This window comes from Scyliorhinus torazame, chromosome 7 (genome assembly GCF_047496885.1).
Source record: "Scyliorhinus torazame isolate Kashiwa2021f chromosome 7, sScyTor2.1, whole genome shotgun sequence".
NCBI lineage: Eukaryota > Metazoa > Chordata > Chondrichthyes > Carcharhiniformes > Scyliorhinidae > Scyliorhinus > Scyliorhinus torazame.
The window spans coordinates 293,630,785-293,649,148 of NC_092713.1; the positions used below are offsets into that span (position 1 = coordinate 293,630,785).

The 18,364-nt window shown below is 48.2% G+C and overlaps 1 protein-coding gene across 1 annotated transcript in view; it reads right to left on the reverse strand.

The window, feature by feature from the left end:
- The window catches only part of LOC140427099 (cationic amino acid transporter 2-like), a 73,381-nt gene that overhangs the window by 36,575 nt on the left and 18,442 nt on the right, over positions 1-18,364 (reverse strand). The window contains exons 3-5 of the mRNA XM_072512614.1: positions 14,016-14,171; positions 11,694-11,859; positions 9,248-9,384 (exon numbers count right to left, since the gene is read on the reverse strand). Coding sequence (XP_072368715.1) covers positions 9,248-9,384; positions 11,694-11,859; positions 14,016-14,171 — 459 coding nt within the window. The remainder of the gene's footprint in view (positions 1-9,247; positions 9,385-11,693; positions 11,860-14,015; positions 14,172-18,364) is intronic.

Consider the following 18,364-nt stretch of genomic DNA (forward strand, 5'->3'; position numbering starts at 1 on the left):
ATGAAACTATGGACCTGAACGCCTCGACTCCTCTTTTTGTCAATGCTTCTAAGGGTTCTGCCATTTACTGTATAATTCACACCTGAATTTAATCTTCCAAAATGCACCACCTCGCATTTGTCCCTTGAATTTGCGACTTTACCTTTTGTACCAGTGTACCATCAGGGGCCTTGTCAAACGCCTTACTGAAGTCCATGTCGGCAACATCCTCACCTTACACTCGTCAATCACTTCCTAAAAAACTCTATCAAGTTGGTAAGACATGACGTTCCCTACACCAAACCATGTTGCCTATCACTAATAAATCCATTCGCTTTCAAATGAAGGGGGAGTGCTGAAAGATGTGGGAGGCCTGAAACAGGAGGGACTGAAAAGGGGGCCCTGAAGTTGGGTGGCAGTGAGTGACCTCATTGCGAGGTATGCTCACTTGGGGGGGGGGGGGGGAGGGGGGGGTGCCCCGCTGCCCACAAGGATGGATGGGTCTGGGGCAGGGTCACCCTCATGCCTGGGTGGTTCAGGTGGGGCTCACGATAACCTTTAGCGATGGGGAGGACGTTGTACCTCCGGGGTCGAGGGCTGAGGGTGTTGAAGACCCTCAACCTCACTTTGAGAATGGGACACCCTTTAAAAATGGCACTCCAGCCTCTGAGGAGCTGGTCTAGCCGGTGAGTTTATTTCCCAACTGCAGAAAAGATTCTCTGGGCACGGTCTAACTAAAAAAAATAGAGTCCATTCTGGGCGGGTTTAGCAGGGTCGTTCCCGGTGCTACGGCACTCTTTTTTTAGTGTCCTGGCGTGGAATGTCCCCACCCCTCTCCACGAGGCCGCACTCAGCGTAATTTCTTACACTGAGGAGTTCCGGCGACCCGATCTCTCCGCCCCTTTGATGCAACCTCTGGACCCTCCCCCAACTCACCTGTTGGGGGTCCTTGGGCCACCCTCCCCGCACCTCGCCTCACATGGACACAGCATCCCCAGGCCCAATCCTCAACATGGGAAAAATGCCAGCCTGGCACATTGCCACGGCCAGACTGGCAGTGCCAACTCGGCACCCTAGCAGTGCTAACTTGCACCTTAGTGTCCAAAGATGTGCAGGTTAGGTGGGGCTACGGGGATAATGCAGGGGAGTGTGTCTGGGTTAGGGTGTTCTTTCAGAGGGTCGGTACAGCCATGTTGGGCTGATGGCCTCGTTCTGCACTGTGCCATGCTGGCACCAGGGTGAGACTGCAAGGATGCCCAGGTGGCATGCCAAGGTGCAAGGCTGGCACCAGCAGTGTCAGGGTGCCACCCTGCCTGGAGGCCAACCTCCTGGGGGCCTCCGATTGCCTGGGAGACCTCCCCAGGCACCATTCCATCTGGTCTCCGTTTGTGGAGATAAGTACTGAACGGCGCCCAGCTGGGGCCTCCTCAGAGAGGTCAATAAATGCTGGGTGCCTGGTGGATCCAGCAGCAGCATGGCTAAGTGGCTCCTTACACTCACTTAGCCGTGCGAGACTGAGTCCCGCCCATTGTGGGCAGGATCCAGATCGCAACATCTCATCGGGTTAGATCTCACGAGGTGTGATCGCCGTTGGGAATCCCTGGGGAGCTGGTGTTCCAGACGGGGAAGGAGAAATAAACTGAAACCTCCAATTCCTTCCCTTCTGTCCGTAATCATAGAACCATATCATTCCTACAGTGCAGAAGGAGGCCATTTGGCCCAACAAGTCTGCACCGACCCTCTGAAAGAGCACCTTAACCCAGGTCCACTCCCCCACTCTATCCCCGTAACCCCACCTCACCTGCACATCTTTGAACACAAAGGGGCAATTTAGCATGGCCAATCCACTTAATCTGCACCTGTTTGTGTGGTTTAATTTTGAAAAGATAGATGCGTGCATTTCCAAATTCCCTGCCAGTTTAAAATTTCCAGCAGGCTTCTGTGGGTTTAAACAAAGAGAAAAGCTTATTCACGTATTCACCCCAAAATACCTAAACACTATGGCCAGAAGTTTACGATTGCCATGCGCATTTGATCAGTGGGCCTGGAAGCGACCGTGTCGTCCGCTTCCGGCTGCGAACGTTGATTTCTTGCTGGCTAGCCAACCAGCATGAAACGTGGGCAGACATTGGTACAGTGATGCTGGCAGGGACCAGAACTGGCTGGGTGCTGAGTCAAATTGGTGACCCAGAGTGGGTAAATAAAAAAGCCCAGCCAAGCCTCTGAAGGCTGCCAGGGGTAGTGGAGGAGACAAATGGATCTGTCAATGAGAGAGTATGAAATTTGGCACAGGTTCCAGCCTCAGCACCAAGTGAGCACGGCAAGTGCAATGCTAATGCAGGTAGGCCCCAGGATTCTCAAACAGCTGCCTGCACCAACCACTCAATGGAAGAGAATGTCACGCCACAAGGTGCAGTGAACGTACATGATGTGGTGCACCCTACATGGGTCCAGTTCCGAAAGAGGTTCAATGATCTTCTGCACGCTGCATGGGTAAGTACCAACTTGGCATGGAACTGATGTTTTGGAAAATGACTACAGGGCACTACGCTCGGGGTGTGAGATACATCGTGTCAAATGGCACATATCCATGTGTCAGGCAAGGGTGGGAGATGTTACCATTCATCTTGTGTGTATAGAAGAGTGAGGAGTGGCAATCTAACAGGAACATCAAGCTGGCAGTCCAGGGTGCGAGGGGAGTGGGGGGTGGGGGGGGTTTCCCCGATGCTGGAATGGTGTAGCAGGTGGGGGGGGTCCCTGATGCTGGAATGGTGTAGCAGGTGGGGGGGGGGTCCCCGATGCTGGAATGGTGTAGCAGGTGGGGGGGGGGGGGGGTCCCTGATGCTGGAATGGTGTAGCAGGTGGGGGGGTCCCCAATGCTGGAATGGTGTAGCAAGTGGGGGGCGGAATAGTGAATGCACTTGCTTACCTTCAGAAGAGAAGCCATAACAAGCTGGAGCGCATATGAATGGGTGGTGGGATGCCCAACATCCTAAGCCTGTCCAGGTTTGAGATGGGTGCCATGGACATGGAGGAGGAAGGTCTACAAGTCTCTGAGAGGCAAGAGTCTTGCAGGATGGTAAGAGTGCAGTGGGTATATATGATAGTGGGAGAGTGTGCAAGAAGGGCCGAGTTGTGGCATCCAATGAGAAGTTAAAATCCTGGACACCCATCATTTGGCCACTCATACTGCCTCAGTGAGGCAAATGTCCATTTTGGCAAACAACCATCGTGCTTGCTCAGACACTTAGTGATGATGTTCTTAATTCACATGTTCCGTTTCTCCCTCAGAAGCACCATCATCATAATGCACCGCTGACCCCGAGGACCCCTATCCTGGACACCTGAGGGAGGAACCATTGGGCAAACCACCTCACCACATCCGCACTTTGCATCAAGCACCAGCGGGGATAAAGGAAATTCAGTGGGCGGTGGCGTGCTAGCTCAGCTTGGAGCGCACTGTGGTGAGGGCAACTTGAACTCACATGAGGAGCTGATCAAGGCCCTTTGGCACCAGTTGTCGCAGGGCTGCAAGAGGCCAGGACAGGGCTGAGTCCAAGACAGATGATGAGAGTCTGGAGTCATCCATCAGGCAGCTGATGCTGGATGTCCAGTGGAATTTGCGGGGAGATCTGACGCAGATCCCTGAAGGTTTTCATGTCATGGTATCTGTCATGAGCAAGTCCACGAGGAGCTTGCGCTCTGTGTTGACCCTGAGCACTGAGTGCACAACTTCCTTGATTGAGAGAGCGATGACCCTCATGGAGAGGCATCTCCGGGAAGAGAATCAGGAGTTCCAGGGTTGCGCTCGGGCCTGTGAGCCCACACACAGGTAATGACCTCAGGAGGTCACCAACAGTGTGTGAGATGGATGAGATCTCTCTGCTAGTTGCACATCCATCATGGTGAGCAGGAAGGTCCAGACAAACCTCCCACAGGCAGACGAGCTGCCTGTCACCTCTGTGGACTCCTCTCACGGTGCTCCGGGTGAGGGTGGCAGCTCCTCTGCCAGTGACTGTGGCATCTTCTGAGACCGCGACAACTGAGGATTTCCCAGCCATGTCGCTGGTCGCACCCTCCCAGGGGGAGCATGCTCAGACCCTGCTGGCCAGAGGACCACCACGAAGGCCGTCAGAGTCAATGTGATATCAGAGTCAGCAATCTGCCTCCAATGACACTGCCAGAGAGTGGGATGGGGAGAGTTGAGAGCACCATGAGCACGGGATGGCATTTTCACTGATGTCATACATTCATTTCATTAGTACCATGTATTGTGTATTTGAGACTTTGTTTTGTTCCTTGCTGGCAATTCTGGTGCTGAAATAAATCAAGATTTTGATTGAACACCCTGAGTCTCCTCATGTTTCCCATAGGTGCAAGCTTCATCAGTGTCTTATGATAGACACCAGGGGCAGCAAACATTATTACAGAGATTGTGAGACACATTAGGTTAATGGCATTGTATTCTCTGAAATTTGTCTGACGGGGGCAGTTCCCTTGCACAGAGAGGGAAGCCACATCTTGGCAGCCCAGCTTAAAGAGCATTGAACCAAGGCCTCTGTGGTGTCCCTGCCTCCCTGAAGGTTTGTCAAGTCTGCCTCCTCATCCTCACCTTGTGCCTGCCCAGGTTCATCAATGGTTCCATCAGTAGAGTCTTCCTCTGAGACGTGTGGTATCCTCATCCTCGAGTGGGTTCCCCCTTGTCAGTGCCAGAATGTGCAGAGCGCAGTAGACCGCAATGTTAAGCGACACTCACTCTGGAGGGCACCCCCAGAACCTCCAGGTAGAGGGACCTCATGTTCAGCAGCTCTATAGCCTTGTGGCCACCTAAAATGGCGTCCAGCAAGAGATGCTGGGAAAAGTTGTCAAGGGCATGGACAAGCAGGCTGCAGGCAGATCAAGTAAAGCTACAGGAAAAGGCTTTGCAGACTTCAAACAAAGTCACAGCTTGATGCAAACAACATAAGTAAAGGGCTATCTCCAGGCCACCAACAGGATCAATAGAGCTGACCTGTTAATCACAATTGTTTACCAGACACAGCGGCACCTAACTTCCTTCTTTGGAACGGCCTACATTTTTCCAACACCTTCAAGTACGGCCACTGAGTGCCCACCCCAAAATTGATGTGGCAGCCCCTGATTGGACTTTATTGGTCAGGCTGATTGAGCCCTGATCAATTGATTGACAAATGACCAAGAGACCGCCCACCAAAAAGTGTCACAAAATTCAAACAGCATAAGAGTTCCTGCACGGATTCATTCTTTCTCTTGAGCAGCAGTAACTAACAAAGGAGACTTCCACCGGCAGACGAAAGACACCATCCACACTACCAACAGAAGGAGGACCAGTGCCAGAAGAGAACCAGATTGATAACCAACTAACAGAAGACTACAAGACCAGAACTACAGATAACAGGCCGATATCTGCCTAATGCTTATCAGTCACTGCCAAGTTAAGATCTTGGAACTATTGGTGTATAGTGTAAACTATGATTGAGAGTGTGTGATTGAACAACCATAACCATTGTGTGCGCGTGAATAAATATTGTTCTGTTTTATAAACTGAGTCTCATAGTCATTTGCCCACCATATACGAGTTAAGACACACTGTGGTTTAAAAAGGGCAACAGCCTTCACAACCACCACTCTTGTGGAGGCATGACACCGATCGTACCTCTTTTCCGGATCTGTCTGAGGGACTGGTGTGGGGTGGGGGGTGGGGGGGGGGGGGGGACATGAGCCATCTTTTCAACAGAAACTCTTTTGTCACCCAGGAACCAACTATGCAGCTGAGCTGGAGCCACAACCAGCCTTGTGTAGCCATCTGGGATGGCCACTTGCAACCAGGAACAGGGAAGGTTGCAAAGCATAGTGGGAAAAATGGACAATGCGAGATTCAGGCAGGCTCAGAGCCTGAATGTATATTTGTGAGCGAGGAATCCAGACGGCATCGAAACCCCCAACCGATTAGCGTTTTGATGGCCCATCTCCGCCAGACAAAGGACTGATACTTGAGCGACCGATACACTCCCAGACATTTCGGCGCCACTCCCTGTAATAGGGAAGCGTAAACAACAGCGTCAATGACCGCTTGAGACACGCCCAGCCATCAAGACCCCCGCCCCTTTATTGGCTTGCGAAAACCCCCAAGAATAAAAAGAGACACCACCATGTGTTTGGCCTCTCTTGGACCTGGCGCTCCAGCAACGTCTACTTCCAAGTGCAGCACCACCAGAAGCAAGGTCACGTTCAACGCCCGCTACCAGACGGATGAGCCCAGCTGAGCAGCAGTTACTTCTACAGACTCGATAGATACAGATCCGAACAACGGCAGCTGTCCCTCTGACCTAAGCCGGGTGCCTGAAGTTAAGTACATGTTGTCATAGTTGATAGGTGTAGTTTAACTAGTAGTGTTTATGTTGCATGATTAATTGTGTGTGTAAATAAAGTACCCTTGATCCTGAACTAACTAACTGGTGTTTGGCTCTTTGATCGATATCTGGTTGAACCTTGTGGTGGTATCATTTGATACCTGGCGACTCTGAGCTATATAATATTGATATCCAAAGAAAGAAGGGCAACCTCATTGACTGCCATATTTACAGTAGGTAAAAAAGGCAACACTTGGCGTCTGGGTGTGGGGCATCATGCATCATGGGTGCTGCCAGGGTTCCTTGCACGGACGTAAAGAATCTGGGTTTGGTGGTCACACACTATCTGCACATTCATGGAGTGGTCACCCTTCCTATTTGCAAAGGCACCTCGCTGACCCGCTCGAGCCTTGATGGTCACATGAGTGCAATCTATAGCACCCTGGATGTGGCGGTCCCAGCAATAGTTGCGAAACCTCTGGTTTGCTCAGCTTGGCTGACTTAGTGTGTCCAGCAATGAATGAATATGAGGACCCATCTGAAGAGAGTGTCAGCCACCAGCTTGAGACAGCTATGGACAGCTGATTAGGACACTACCACACATATCCCCCACCGATCCCTTGAATGATCCAGATGCATAAAGATTGAGGGATACTGTGACCTTCAGAGCGATAGGCAAGTGGCTGAAGGCAATCTCCAGCCTGATTATTTGACATAACTATGTCACAATGTCCCTAGAGAGGCAGAGTCCCCTGCGGCTCTGGACCTTGGACATGTTGAGGTAGCTGTACTGCTGCCTGTACACTCTGACAGCAGGATAGTGGCACCTTCTGCCATGCCTGCCACCAGTTGGCGCTGCACCCCCTGTGCCAGCACCTCTTCTCCTACAGTTTTCTTTGCAGCTTGCGGACACCTGGGCTGGATTCTCCGTTATTAGGACTATGTCACCACGCCGGCGTCAGAGCGGTGGACTTTCACGCCAGAAAAATTGGCGTAACGGGTCTATATATTCCTAGCCCTGCAGGGGGTCAGCAGGGACCCGACATAAATCTAGCAGGTTTTGGTGCAGATACGGGCCCAAGCACTTCCGGATCGGAGGCTACGGATGTGCACGGCGGTGGCCTCCAGCGACCGCGCGTGCTCCATGGTGGACTCGGACCCCGGAGCTAGACCCTGAAAATAAACCCCCCGATCGGACACGCGCATGACCCTGACAGCCCGCATAAACATTGCCCGGCCGCATATCAGGCCCCCCCTGCCGTCCGATCGGCCCGCCCCCGACCAGGGCAGCCGCGTACGGGTCCGCAGCTGGTCAGGGGCAGAGGATGGCGGAGTGGGCCTCCAACAATTGCCCCAGGTAGGTCCTAGGTGGCCCGGTGTACTCCTCGAGTACACCGCTTTTCGGGGCCCGCAGAATCGGAGAACCGGCGCCGGTCCCGATTCCGTGCGGGGAAATGGATTGTCTGCCCCCGCGCCAGCTGCGATTTTGGCGGCGGAGTGCGGAGAATCCAGCCCCTGGTTTCCGGTACCTTCAGCCCCTCTCTTCTTCCTAAGAGGAAGTACCCTCCGCGGGGAACACAAAACTGCCCATGCACAGAGTCGACTATACAAAAGAATCCTCAGAACAAGGCCAGAACAAGAATCCAGAGGAAAAGGTCTGAATACTCAACAATAAAGCCACTGTAAACTCTCACCTGAACTCCCAACTACTCACAAAGCCAATTCTCCAGCCCTTTTGTATCGGCCCTTTGTTGAGAAAAGTGCAAAACCGGGTTGGCTGCCTGTCTGTCTTGCCCACTCAATTTCTCGATTAAATTTGAGTCAATTGATGTTTTCATTGTTTTAAGTGGCTGATTAGTTGTCAGTGGGCATGCCACATATTCCTGCACACCCCCACTGACCATAATATTGCATGAGTTCATGATGATGACGGGATGCACTCATGACATCATCACCCGTGATTTAACATTCTTCCAGGTCGGAAATATGTCTGAAAATAAAATGTAAAATTCTGGCCTTTGTCAGTCACATGCCACACACTCCGGAATGATATGATTGAAGAAGATAATGGACTTCTACAAGTATTAAACCAAAAGAATTGTTAACAGTTCACATGTCTCTGTAAATCCAGTGAAGAAAGAAGCTTTTTCCCACTCTTGAATTGTAGTTCAGGTAAGTTCAGACAGCTACGGACAAATATCAGGAGTGTCATGAAGTCAGGCACTCGTGGCTATTGAGTCCAATTTCTTTACAGTTGATCTTGAGTTTTGGAATGAGACTGGGAGGCTTTAAAAAAGCCTTCTAAGCCTCTTTGTTCTTAAAAAACAAAAGTAGCAGAACTTTTCTATTCAGCTGTTGCCTTATCAGTGTTGTTCTGTAGACTACCCCAGATCGCTTCTGAGTTTTGGGATAAAAAGTTTATAGTATCAGAGAGCCAGTTTCACTCACATGGTCAACGGTCATTAGTATACAATAGAAGGTAAATGATGAGCTTTCACAGTTAACTTATGGAAAACTGGTCATGTCAGCTTTCCTCAGTTACATTACAAACCTGGACACTTGAAGCAAGCTTTGAACAAAGGAAGGTTTGAATTCCACAACTGAGGGATGTCCATTCAAAGGGACCCACATATTATGATTCCATTTCGAAATTCCTGGAATTGTGATAGTCTGTGTTGAAGTCACAAAGGTTATCTGACCTCTTTGGCTGCCAACTTAACAGCTAATCAGTTCTAAAATAAATAAAGGCTCTTCCAAAAGTTTCCACATCAGCATCGTCCGTGTTTAAATTTATGAATATGGCATGCCTTTTATTGGGTATGACAGTGATGTTCAATAACCTGCTTTCATTACAAACAGTATTCATAGTTTTTCTGTTCAGCTCCAAAAGAAATTACCTGTAGTCGCAATGCAATCAAACCCTACAAACGCATAGAAACAAGTGGCAGCACCGGTCAGAGTACCACTGAATCCGTACGGCATGAATCCTCCTGCTCCATAATCACTGGTTATGTTTATCGTTGAGGACAGATTTCTAAAGAACATAAGAAACATATAAGCACACAATGTTGACCAAAGCATCATTTCTTTATTATGTTCTCTCCCTCTCCCTGTGATAATGCTGTGGTACAGACTCACAGGTGATGTGCCCTCCAGTGCATCAACCACATGGATATTCTTTGTCCATTAATTTAGACAGAGAGCATCAGCAAACAATTCAGCTACAGGTAGAACCATGATTGAGCCTGACCTTGCCGCCGGCCATTTTGTTTTTTCTCTCCATGTTGTCATTGGTAGTTAGAGTCAATCCTCCAGCCAATCCCCAAGCTCAGACCAGTGAACTGGGTGCCTGGACCCTGAGAGGTTCAATAAGATGCAAAGTACACAGATAAATTAGGATCCTAATGCACGGCAGCTGGCACCTGTGAATCCCATGCAGCAGGAGATGGCACTTTCAGATGGAAAGAAGCTAAATTAACCAAGGAAATTTACATTGATTCTGAGCATTCTCGACCATAGAAGGCTGAGGAGGTCAAATCATTGAATATATTTAAGAAGGAAATGGATAGATTTCTAGACTTAAAGGTGTCAAGGGGTATGGGGAGCGCATTGGAGTATGGCGTTGAGATAGAGGATCAACTAGTGCAGCACGGTAGCGCAGTGGTTAGCACTGCTGCCTCATGGCGCCGAGGACCAGGATTCACATCCTGGCCCCGGGTCACTGTCCATGTGGAGTTTGCACATTCTTCCCGTGTCTGTATGGGTCTCACTCCCACAACCTAAAAAGATGTGCAGGGTAGGTGAACTGGCCACACTAAAATTCCCCTTTAATTAGAAAAAAAGAATTGCATACTCTAAATTTAAAAAAAGAGATAGAGGATCGGCTATGACCATGTTCATTGGCGGAACAGGCCCGACAGCTGAATGGCCTGCTCCTATTTTCGATGTTTCTATGGGTGGGATTATCTCGCCCCCAGCCACCTGTTACTCGGCAGCCCGCCGATCGCTGGTGGAAAGATTCTCTCTTCCTGTCGCTTGTCCCATTGAAGAAACCGCACACCACCAGGAAACCCATGGACGGGGTGCACTGACAGCAGGAACAGAGGGCGGGATTCACCGTTCCCCGACGCTGATTCTGTAATCGGCTATCGGGCGGAGAATCACTTCTGATGCCAAAATTGGGGGCGACACCGGTTTTCTATCCTCCGCCTCCTCCGAAACGGTGTCATCATGTCGCACGCCACACGCTGTTGGATCGGCGTTAGCGCGTCACCTGAAGGCCTTCCGGCAAAGCTCTGCCCCGATGGGCCGAGTTTCCGACCGCACGGGACTGTCCAGCGTTACCACAGTCGGCCGGAGCGGTGCTGCTGGCCGGGAGGGAGGGCATCCGCGAGGGCTGGGTGAACTGGTGAGGGGGTGGCCAAGGGGTGACTACGGGGTGGCCAGGGGGGCAGTATTTGGCAGGTCGGGTCCATGCACGGCGAGCGCCATGTTTTACGGTGCGACAGCTGTAAGTCGCTTCCGTGCGATAGCACGGCCACGGAACTGGTCATTTGCTAGGCATTTATATCTTGGGAGCTGGGAGTTTTACTCGGCACGGCTGCTAGCCCCTCATCAGTTGCAGGATCAGTGAAGAGTCGGCGCAGATTTTTTTTGTCATAAAACGTCACAGTTCCTCCACATTTAGTCTCACAAACGGTGAAGCCAGCCCTGAGAATCCCAATGGTCTGAGAATTCCGGTCTATGTTTCTATTATCGTAGAATAATACAACACAAGGGCAGCACGGTGGCGTAGTGGGTTAGCACTGCTGACTCACGGCGCCGAGGTCCCAGGTTCGATCTCGGCCCTGGGTCACTGTCCATGTGGAGTTTGAACATTCTCCCGTGCCTACGTGGGTTTCACCCCCACAACCCAAAGATGTGCAGGCTAGGTGGATTGGCCACGCTAAATTTCCCTTAATTGGAAAAAAAATTAATTGGATACTCTAAATTTAAAAAAAAAGAATAATGCAACACAGAAAGAACAATTTAGCCCACTGCGTCTGTTTTAGCTCAAAGAGCAATCCAATTATTCACACTCTCCTGCTCAATTATAATTATTTAGCTTCTGTTCATTTTTGCTAACATTTGTGAAAATACTAACTGCTGATCAAGTATTTTTTATACAAAGCAAACATTCATTCAAGCTGCGATGATGATAGGCTAAGAGCTGGTCAGCAGAGCACCAGGCATTGACATTTTATAACTTTCGCAGGTTGAGGCATTGATCCATCGCTTTGACATACACACATTCACTCCACACCTTCAATGTCCAATGGCCAGCGGGTGAAGGCTGGCACATACCGTGTTTCTGCAGTGATGTTGACCAGCATCTCGACAGGAATGTTCCAGTTATAAATGTTTCCTTTGATGCAACCTCCAATAATGACAAACACAAGCACAAGGCCATTAATAGTTGTAAAGATTTTATTTACTGTTGTTGATTCTTTTGCACCGAATGACAGAAGACCTAAAAAGGAGAGGGTGTGAAGAGCATTTCAGTTATCTGCTAATGAGGACACTTTGATACATCAAATTATTACAGCACTGAAACAGGGCATTTGGTCCAACCACTCTCTGCCAGTGTTTATGCTCTACGTGTGCTATCACCCACTTTACCCCATCACGCCCTATCAACATCTCCTTCTATTCCTTTCTCCTTCCTGTACTTTGGAAGAATGAGCGGTGATCTCACTGAAGCATCCAAAATTCTTACAGCACTCGGCAGAGTAGATACACAAAGGATGTTCCCTCTTTCTGGAATGTCTAAAACCAGGGGCGAATAGAAGGTAGACGATTTAGGACTGTATGAGGAGGGTGGTGAATCTCAGGAATTCTCAACCCCAGATGGCTGTGGAGATTCAGTCATTGAGTACGTTCAAGGCAGAAATTATTAGATTTCTAGATATTAAAGATATCAAGGGATAGGGACATTGAGGTAGAAGATCAGCCATGACCTTGTTGAATAGCAGAGCAGGCTTGAGGGGCTGAATGGCCTACTCATGCTCCTATTTCCTGTGATCATATTATGTTTCTACTTATCTCACTTCCCCTTAAATATACCTATGCTATTCGTCCCAACCACTCCGTGTGACAGCAAGTTCCAAGTTCCGGGTAAAGAATGGATATTCTTTATGGAGCCTCATAAGACCATAAGACCAAGGAGCATAATTAGGCCACTAATATTTTCTCATCCCCATTCTCCTGCCTTCTACCCATAACCCCTGATTCCCTTATTAATCAAGAACTTATCTATCTTTGTCTTAAAGACACTCAGTGATTTGGCCTCCACAACCTTTTACGGCAAAGAGTTCCAGAGATTCACCACCCTCTGGCTGAAGAAATTCCTCCTCATCTCTGTTTTAAAGGATCGCCCCTTTAGTCTGAGATTTCATAGAATTTACAGTGCAGAAGGAGGCCATTCGGCCCATCGAGTCTGCACCGGCTCTTGGAAAGAGCACCCTACCCAAGGTCAACACCACCACCCTATCCCCATAACCCAGCAACCCCACCCAACACTAAGGGCAATTTTGGACACTAAGGGCAATTTATCATGGCCAATCCACCTAACCTGCACATCTTTGGACTGTGGGAGGAAACCGGAGCACCCGGAGGAAACCCACGCACACACGGGAAGGATGTGCAGACTCCGCACAGACAGTGACCCAAGCTGGAATCGAACCTGGGGACTCTGGAGCTGTGAGGCAATTGTGCTATCCACAAGGCTACCGTGCTGCCCCAAATGAGATGGTGTCCTTAGTTAGCATTGTCAATAAGAAAGAAAGGATTTGCATGTGTAGAGTGCTTTTCACAATCTCAGAACCTCCCAAAGCACTCCTTGGCTAATTAAGCACTTTCTGAAGTGTAATTGTTCACACGGTGGTTAGCACTGTTGCTTCACAGCACTAGGGATCCAAGTTCGATTCCCGGCTTGAGTCACTGTCTGTGCGGAGTCTGCACGTTCTCCCCATGGCTGTGTGGGTTTCCTCCGGGTGCTCTGTTTCCTCCCACAAGTGTCAAAAGATGTGCTTGTTAGGTGAATTGGATATTCTGAATTCTCCCTCAGTGTACCTGAATAGGCACCGGAGTGTGGCGACTAGTGGGTTTTCGCAGTAACTTCATTGCAGTGTCAATGTAAGTCTACTTGTGACACTAATAAAGATTATTATTATTACATAGAACATACAGTGCAGAAGGAGGCCATTCGGCCCATCGAGCCTGCACCGACCCACTTAAGTCCTCACTTCCACCCTATCCCCGTAACCCAATAATCCCTCCTAACCGTTTTGGCCACTAAGGGCAATTTATCATGGCCATTTCACCGAACAAGCACGTCTTTGGACTGTGGGAGGAAACGGGAGCACCCGGAGGAAACCCACACAGACACGGGGAGAACATGCAGACTCCGCACTGGCAGTGACCCATGCCGGGAATCGAACCTGGGATCCTGGAGCTGTGAAGCAACTGTGCTAACCACTGTGCTTTGGATAAATCTGACAATTAATTGCTTGCATTAAGAATAAATTCTGACACCAACTGGTAGGTCAAGGTGGTCTGTTTCCATGTTAGAACTGGAACTGATCACAAAATTGCTCATTTATTAATGATATTATAAATTACTGTTACCTGCTAATAACACTATCAAACACACAGCAAAGAAATCTGGATATTTAGCCAATCCTGGGGCATCCATTTTGATAGTGTTGCTGAGAAAGTTCTCAATGCGTTTGCCTAGCAGTTCATCAAAGGTGCCACTCCATGCTCTCGCTACACTAGATGTACCTGAAGTGGAAAATACATGGTAAAATGAGACCAGGGTGAAAGTACAGCTTTCATTGACTTTCAAACAATACCATCTGTTTTGATATTGGCTTGCTCGCCCACTATACATCCTGCCTGTTGTTCATTCCCATTGAAGCCACGTGGAATAAAAACAAGAAGATATGTATAACAGGCAGCTGAATCATCATAGATTATTACCCAAAGGTAAACTTACTGCCATTGCACTTCCCCACTAATATTAATTGGTCTCCGGTTTATTAACAATGTTTTCGGCCTTTTGGCCTGTTGACGCACTTTGAGATAATTTTTGTTTTAAAAAGTCACACAATAGGATCGCAATTTTTCCTTTACTGTACTTATTGTATTCTCACTTGGAATTTGTTTAAAATTCTCACTGAAAGTTGCCTGAGCCATGTAATATTTTAAATAATGACTTTTCTAAAATATATATATTACCCTTGAATTCACCAGGATGATAAAATGAACAATAGTCTTCTTGTTAAAAGATTAACTATTTAATGAATAATAAAATAATAAACTGTGAGTCCTTTTACTCAATACTAAACTAACAATAAAGAATTAAAGTACAATACAGATAACTGTATAACTATACACTATTAGAACAAACTAGTTCTAACTTCTCTCACTCTAGCTATTCTATGTCTTCCCTGTTCACTGTTCTGAATCACATCATCATCTGACTTAGAAAAAGCGGGAAACCAGTTCTTATAGTATCTGACTGTGAGCCATCTAGTGTTGAAATGACTGTACGACATTTACATACATTGATCATGTATGTTGATATCTAAATATCACTACAATCCACAGCTATCGTCAACAGAGAAACACTTGAGGGTGAATGTTTCCCTCATACCATTAAACCTGTTACCACATCCAAATGACCATTTATATCTAACCCTGGAATAGTGGGTAGAAAAGCTAAGATGTAATAATACCTGAGGAAAACCTCAGCTGCAGCATTAAAAGCAGCATTTGTTCCACCAAACAGGAGGGATGTTAGAAAAGGTACCAGGCAAACGAATGCGAATGAAGTCCTCTGGAGTCTTAAAAGAGTGGCGCCAGGGACAGTGGATGCATTGGTTGTAACCTTCCAAAACTCATCAGAAGCTGGGAACATCCCTGCAGATTGGAAAACTACAAATGTAACACCCCTGTTCAAAACGTAGGGTGCCAGAAAGCAGGAAACTGTTGGGCTGTTAGACTAATATTTGTCAATGGAAAAATGCTGGATTATACATAGAAACTTAGAAAACGGGAGCAGGAGGAGGCCATTCGGCCCTTTGAGTCTGCTCCATCATTCATTATGACCACGTGTTTCTCGGCAACGGAAGGCAGCGCACCGTTCGCTGGCGGCGGGATTCTCTACTCCTGCCGCTGCCAATGGGAATTCCCATTGAAGCCACCCCATGCCACCGGGATCCAACGGGCGGAGGTGCACCACCGGTGGGAACAGAGAATCCCACCGCCAGTGAACAGCCAGAGAATTGCGGCCATAATGTTATGGCCTCAACTGCTTTTTGTGGGAGTGAATTCCATGGGCTCACCGCTCTCTGGATGCAGACATTTCTCCACATCTCAATGGAAAGTTAAAGAAGTAGCAGGACATTCAGTGAGCATGATTTTGTGAAAGGGAAACTATGTTTGATAGATTTATTTGAGTTCTTTTAAGGATGTAACAAGCAGAACGGATAAAGAGGAACCAGTAGATTAGTGTCTATGGATTGCCAAAAAATACTTGAGAAGTGCTACATAAAAGGTAGGAGCCCAGAGTGTTGGGGGTGACATATTAATGTGGATAAAGGATTGACTAATTAACAGGGAACTGAGAGTCAGGAGACATGCACCATTTTCAAGCTGGCAAACTTTAACTAGTGGAGTGCCACAGGGATCATGTGCTGGGGCCTCAACTATTTTCACTCAGTGTTAATGACTTGGATAAAGGGCCTGTGTGTACGGAACCAAATTTTCTACAATACAAAGAGAGGTAGGAAAGCAAGTTGTGAGGGGATACAAAGGTGCTAGATGTTCCATCGTGAGGCCGAAAGCAGGGTGGGAGGAGCTACCCCACTTCAGTGGGTGGAAAGACCTCTGGTCCCATTTTGCCACCCACTCCCACGGGCTTTCAGCTCTATCAGAAGGCCGGCAGCTCAGTAACGCCATTGCTAGTGGTGGCCATTTCTGGGACTGCACATGGTGAATGAGCGGGCACCAATGAGCGTGTGCCCTTGAAGGCAAGTAAGTGAGGGTACCAGAGCCAGATAGGGAGCCCTGAAGAGAGGGGTGAGGGGTTGCTGAAGGAAGGCAATGCCATTGCCACAGGGGTGACCATTGCCACTATGAGGCAATTCTGCGATCAAAAAAGGAGGGGTCCCAAACAAAACCTGCTTGAAGGCCCCCAGGCTTTGTCTGGTGATCTCCCACCCAGCAGCAGATTCGCTCAATGTGGTAACATTATCCCAGAGCCATGAACCTGTCCTTACTTGACCACTTAAGTGGTTCAATTGGACTCCCGACAAGAGGCCCCTCTGCCACCTTTCCCACCACTGGCAAAATGACACAGCGGTGGAAGGGAATCAGACAGTTGTCCTTCAATGCCTTCCTGAAACCTTTTTGCCAACGTTTCAGTACAGAGAGATCGGGATGTCGATGTACATGAATCGCAAAAGGTTAGCAAGCAAGTATTGCAAGCAATTGGGAAGGAAAATCGAATGTTGACCTTTATTGCAAAGGGATGGAGTCAAGATTGATGCTGAGAGAATGTTTCCTATCATGATGGAACCTAAAGACAGTTTCAAAATAGGGGTCGCCTATTTGAGACACAGGTGAAAAGGAATTTCTTCCCTCAGAGGGTCATTAACCTGAGGAATTTTCTATCCCAAAGAGTCATGGAGTCATTGAATATCTTCAAGACTGAGTCAGACAGATTTCTGAAATACAGAGGAGTCAAAGTTCATGGGGAAAGTGGAGTAGAGGCCAAGATTAAGTCAGCCATTCTCTCATTGAATAGCGGAATAACCTAGAGGGGCTGAATGGTCTACCCCTGTTCCTATCTATTATGTTATTTTGTTCTCATGTTGATGCAATAGGGAATGAAAATGCAGCTGGACTGTGATGCTGAAAATTATGACGCAACGTGACAGGATAAATAAAAGTAGTGGTTATTGGAGACTAGACCAACGGGACATTGATATCAGATTAAAAGTAAGAGATTTAGGACAGAGAGCTGGAGAACCTTCTTTAAATAAAGGTTGTGATGCTAGGGAATCCATTGCCAGGCTTAGTGAGTGTAAGAGAGGCAGGAATTCTATCTGGAGGCGGTGATCATACCTCCCTCCATCTCCTCCCATACCCCCACACCCCCAAGCTGAAATGTTCAGGGCGAGACCTTCCCTGCTTGACCAGGTCACCCAGGAGCTATTGTATGGCTGCCAGATCATTCATTGACTCAAGGCAGGACTCCTCACACATACGGCCAGCAGCTCTCTAGTGCTAAAAGAGAGAAAAACTTCCGCTGGCTGGAGTCATACATGACGCAAAGGAAGGTGATTGTGGTGGTTGGAGGTAAATCATCTCAGTTTCAGGACATAATTGTAGGAGTTCCTTAGGTAGTGTCCTAGGCCCAACCATTTTCAGCTGCCTAATCAATGACCTTCCTTCCAACATAAGTTCAGAAGTGGGGATGTTTGCTTACGGTTCCACAATGTTCAGCACCATTCGTGACTCCTCAGATACTTGAGCAGTTATGTCCAAATGCAGAAAGACCTGGACAATATCCAGATTTGGGCTAACAAATGGCAAGTAACATTCATGCATACAATTGACAGGCAATGACCATCACCAACACGAGAAAATCTAACCATCTCCCTTGCCGTTCGATGGCATTACCATTGCTGGATCGTCTACTATTGACATCCTGGGGGGTTACCATTGATTATAAGCTGAACTGGACTAACTTTATAAATACTGTGGCTACGAGAGCAGGTGAGAAAGCGATTAACTCACTTCCTGATTCCCCAAATCCTGTCCACCATCTGCAAGGCACAAGCCAGTATTGTGATGGGATACACTTTACTTGCCTGGATGAGTGCAGCTCCAACAACACCCAAGAAGCTCGACACCATCCAGCCAGCTTGATTGATATCCTTTCCACAAACATTCACTCCCTCTACCAT